Raw genomic sequence first — 2,168 nt, 5'->3', positions numbered from 1 at the left:
GAAAAAGAAAATCACTAAATTAATAATTTCTTTTAAAGAACCAAGAGCTAGTTCATCGCGCTTCATTTTTTTTTTTAACAAAGTTCATCGCACTTGAAATGAAATAAAAAGAATTCTTGTAACTATAGTTGACTCCTCAAGTCGTATACCCATAGTATTGCTGAGTTTTCTCAACAAAAAATAATAATAATAATATTGCTGAGTTGGAAACCAAGTCATCAATCGTCGATGTAAAATTGGATCTGTTTTAAGGATGTTAATCTACAAAAAGTAAAAAATAAATAAATTAAAAAAAAAAAAGATAAATCAACACACACAACGAGTAGAGTATGGAATTTTGTCCATACCGACATGTCAAAATTATAAAGGTAAGAAAATTCCTTTAACATTAGAACTTTAGAACAGAAAGTTTAATATACAGTTGTCCACACAAAAAATGCTAATACAATACAAACACTTGTCAGCAAATTAAGGACCTGAAAATCCTGCATGGCTTTATTTGCAGCAAATTGGATCTGTTATATATATATAATGCAGTTCATATATTTTTGTTTCACTTTGGAAGATGAAAAATAAAAAATCTCAAACTACTTGAGAACAAATGGCAGCTTTTGTAATGAAGAAGAAGAACCATGCTAAGCCTCACTCCTAGAAGATCTCTGAATTTTCGACGGCACACCGAGCCCTAACTGAAGATCCAACGGTTTACAGCTCTGTTGAGTTGAAGCAGATAAAGGAGAAGGCGTGAAGACGATAGGCCTGCTTTCTCCCGACCTGTCCGTTTGCGTTAACGTAAACTTATTAGGGTTTATAACATGATCTTGCTCTCCCGTTTGGGAAGAAGGAAACTGCTGCTGAGGTGGCACTGAATACCAATTGGAAACCTGAGAGTGGGACCCGCTCGAGGGCCCATAACTTTGATCGAACGAGTTGAAGCTGATCTGGGATTCTTCGTGGAGGGTGAATGGATGGTCAGGATTGAGATACGATGAGGGGTCGTAGAACCACGATGGAGCCACCGTAGAACCATGGTGGTGGAAAGTTTGGAAAGGCTGGAGGTAATAGTTGATGCTGGCTTTTCTGGCTTGAAGCTGGAGCCTTTTTTTCTTCATTCTCTCCTTTTTGTGTGCATTTTGATGCCCACCTAGTGCTTGCGAATTTGCAAACTCCTTGAAGCAATATTGGCACTCGAATTTCTTGTCATCTGGTTCACTGGTCGAGCTCTTCTCATTCTCTCTGTATCGTTCCAATTTTATCGGATGTGAGACAGAGTTTGATGAATTTACACTTTCATCCCCACCACCTTCTGCTGCTGACCGTCCTCCTTTCATGGAGGTTTCTTCATTCCTATTTGGATTCAGCTCAAACCCGAAAAGCCTGAGCTTCTTCTCGGCACAAGCTCCTACGGTATTGGTTTCCGATTGCATTTCTAATTTTGTAATGTGGGGGAGGAAAAACTATAGGAAGATATTTTGAGTGGTTGATTTGTAGGGAGTAGTTGTTTGGCTTGTGCTCCTTTTATAGTAAACTCTATGGGTTTCCAACGATTTATTGCATCTCAATATATATTGGTTTTTTCTAATGTTCATGATGGGATTAAGAAATGTACACCAAGTGCCAATAAAAAAGACAGAGAAAAGGAAAAGTCAGATCGGAGAAGCCGTCTCATGCATATATCAGTTTTTTAAACCCTTTCATATTAAGTTAGATGTAGAACAGTAGAAGTAGATACACACTTGGAAAAGTTCCAGACATTACGTTTTCATTGTTAAACAAGAAAGAAGTCTATTTATTTACTTATTTGAGCGATATTTTAATTAATTTATGGACGTTTTCATTGTTAATTATGTATAATTATTTTATTTATCTATTTATACGAGCGCTATTTTAATTGAATTATTATATCATGAGGAGAGCGATTCAAGAATTTGGATGCATAAGAAGGATAAACTGTGTTAACCAAATTATGGCCATCTCCAACCGATGGCTGGTTAAAGGGCTCGTTTTAGCCATCTGGCCCTCTAAGATCATCCAAGATATTAATATTTTAATGAACAGTACATGACCATATTTGTCTCCGTCTCCAGCTGAGGGCCAGATGGCTCATTTTAGCCCTGTCACAAAAAACTGTCTCCAATTGAGGGCCAAAGGGCCATAAGGCCAAACAT

General features: G+C 37.3%; 1 protein-coding gene across 1 annotated transcript; it reads right to left on the bottom strand.

Annotated features, from left to right (window-relative positions):
• Window positions 1–360: 360 nt before the first annotated feature.
• LOC126606662 (zinc finger protein 5) lies at window positions 361–1,589 on the bottom strand. Its single transcript, XM_050274040.1, has one exon. The coding sequence runs from the start codon at window positions 1,425–1,427 to the stop codon at window positions 636–638; it is 792 nt and encodes a 263-aa protein (XP_050129997.1). The 5' UTR covers window positions 1,428–1,589; the 3' UTR covers window positions 361–635.
• Window positions 1,590–2,168: the final 579 nt, after the last annotated feature.

Source organism: Malus sylvestris, chromosome 16 (assembly GCF_916048215.2).
Source record: "Malus sylvestris chromosome 16, drMalSylv7.2, whole genome shotgun sequence".
Classification (NCBI taxonomy): Eukaryota; Viridiplantae; Streptophyta; class Magnoliopsida; order Rosales; family Rosaceae; genus Malus; species Malus sylvestris.
Note: the sequence above shows the minus strand (reverse complement) of the source record. Positions and strands in the feature narration are given on the sequence as shown.

Coding starts and splice junctions, on each gene's coding strand:
- LOC126606662 (XM_050274040.1), bottom strand. CDS start 1,427: ATGCAATCGGAAACCAATACCGTAGGAGCTTGTGCCGAGAAGAAGCTC.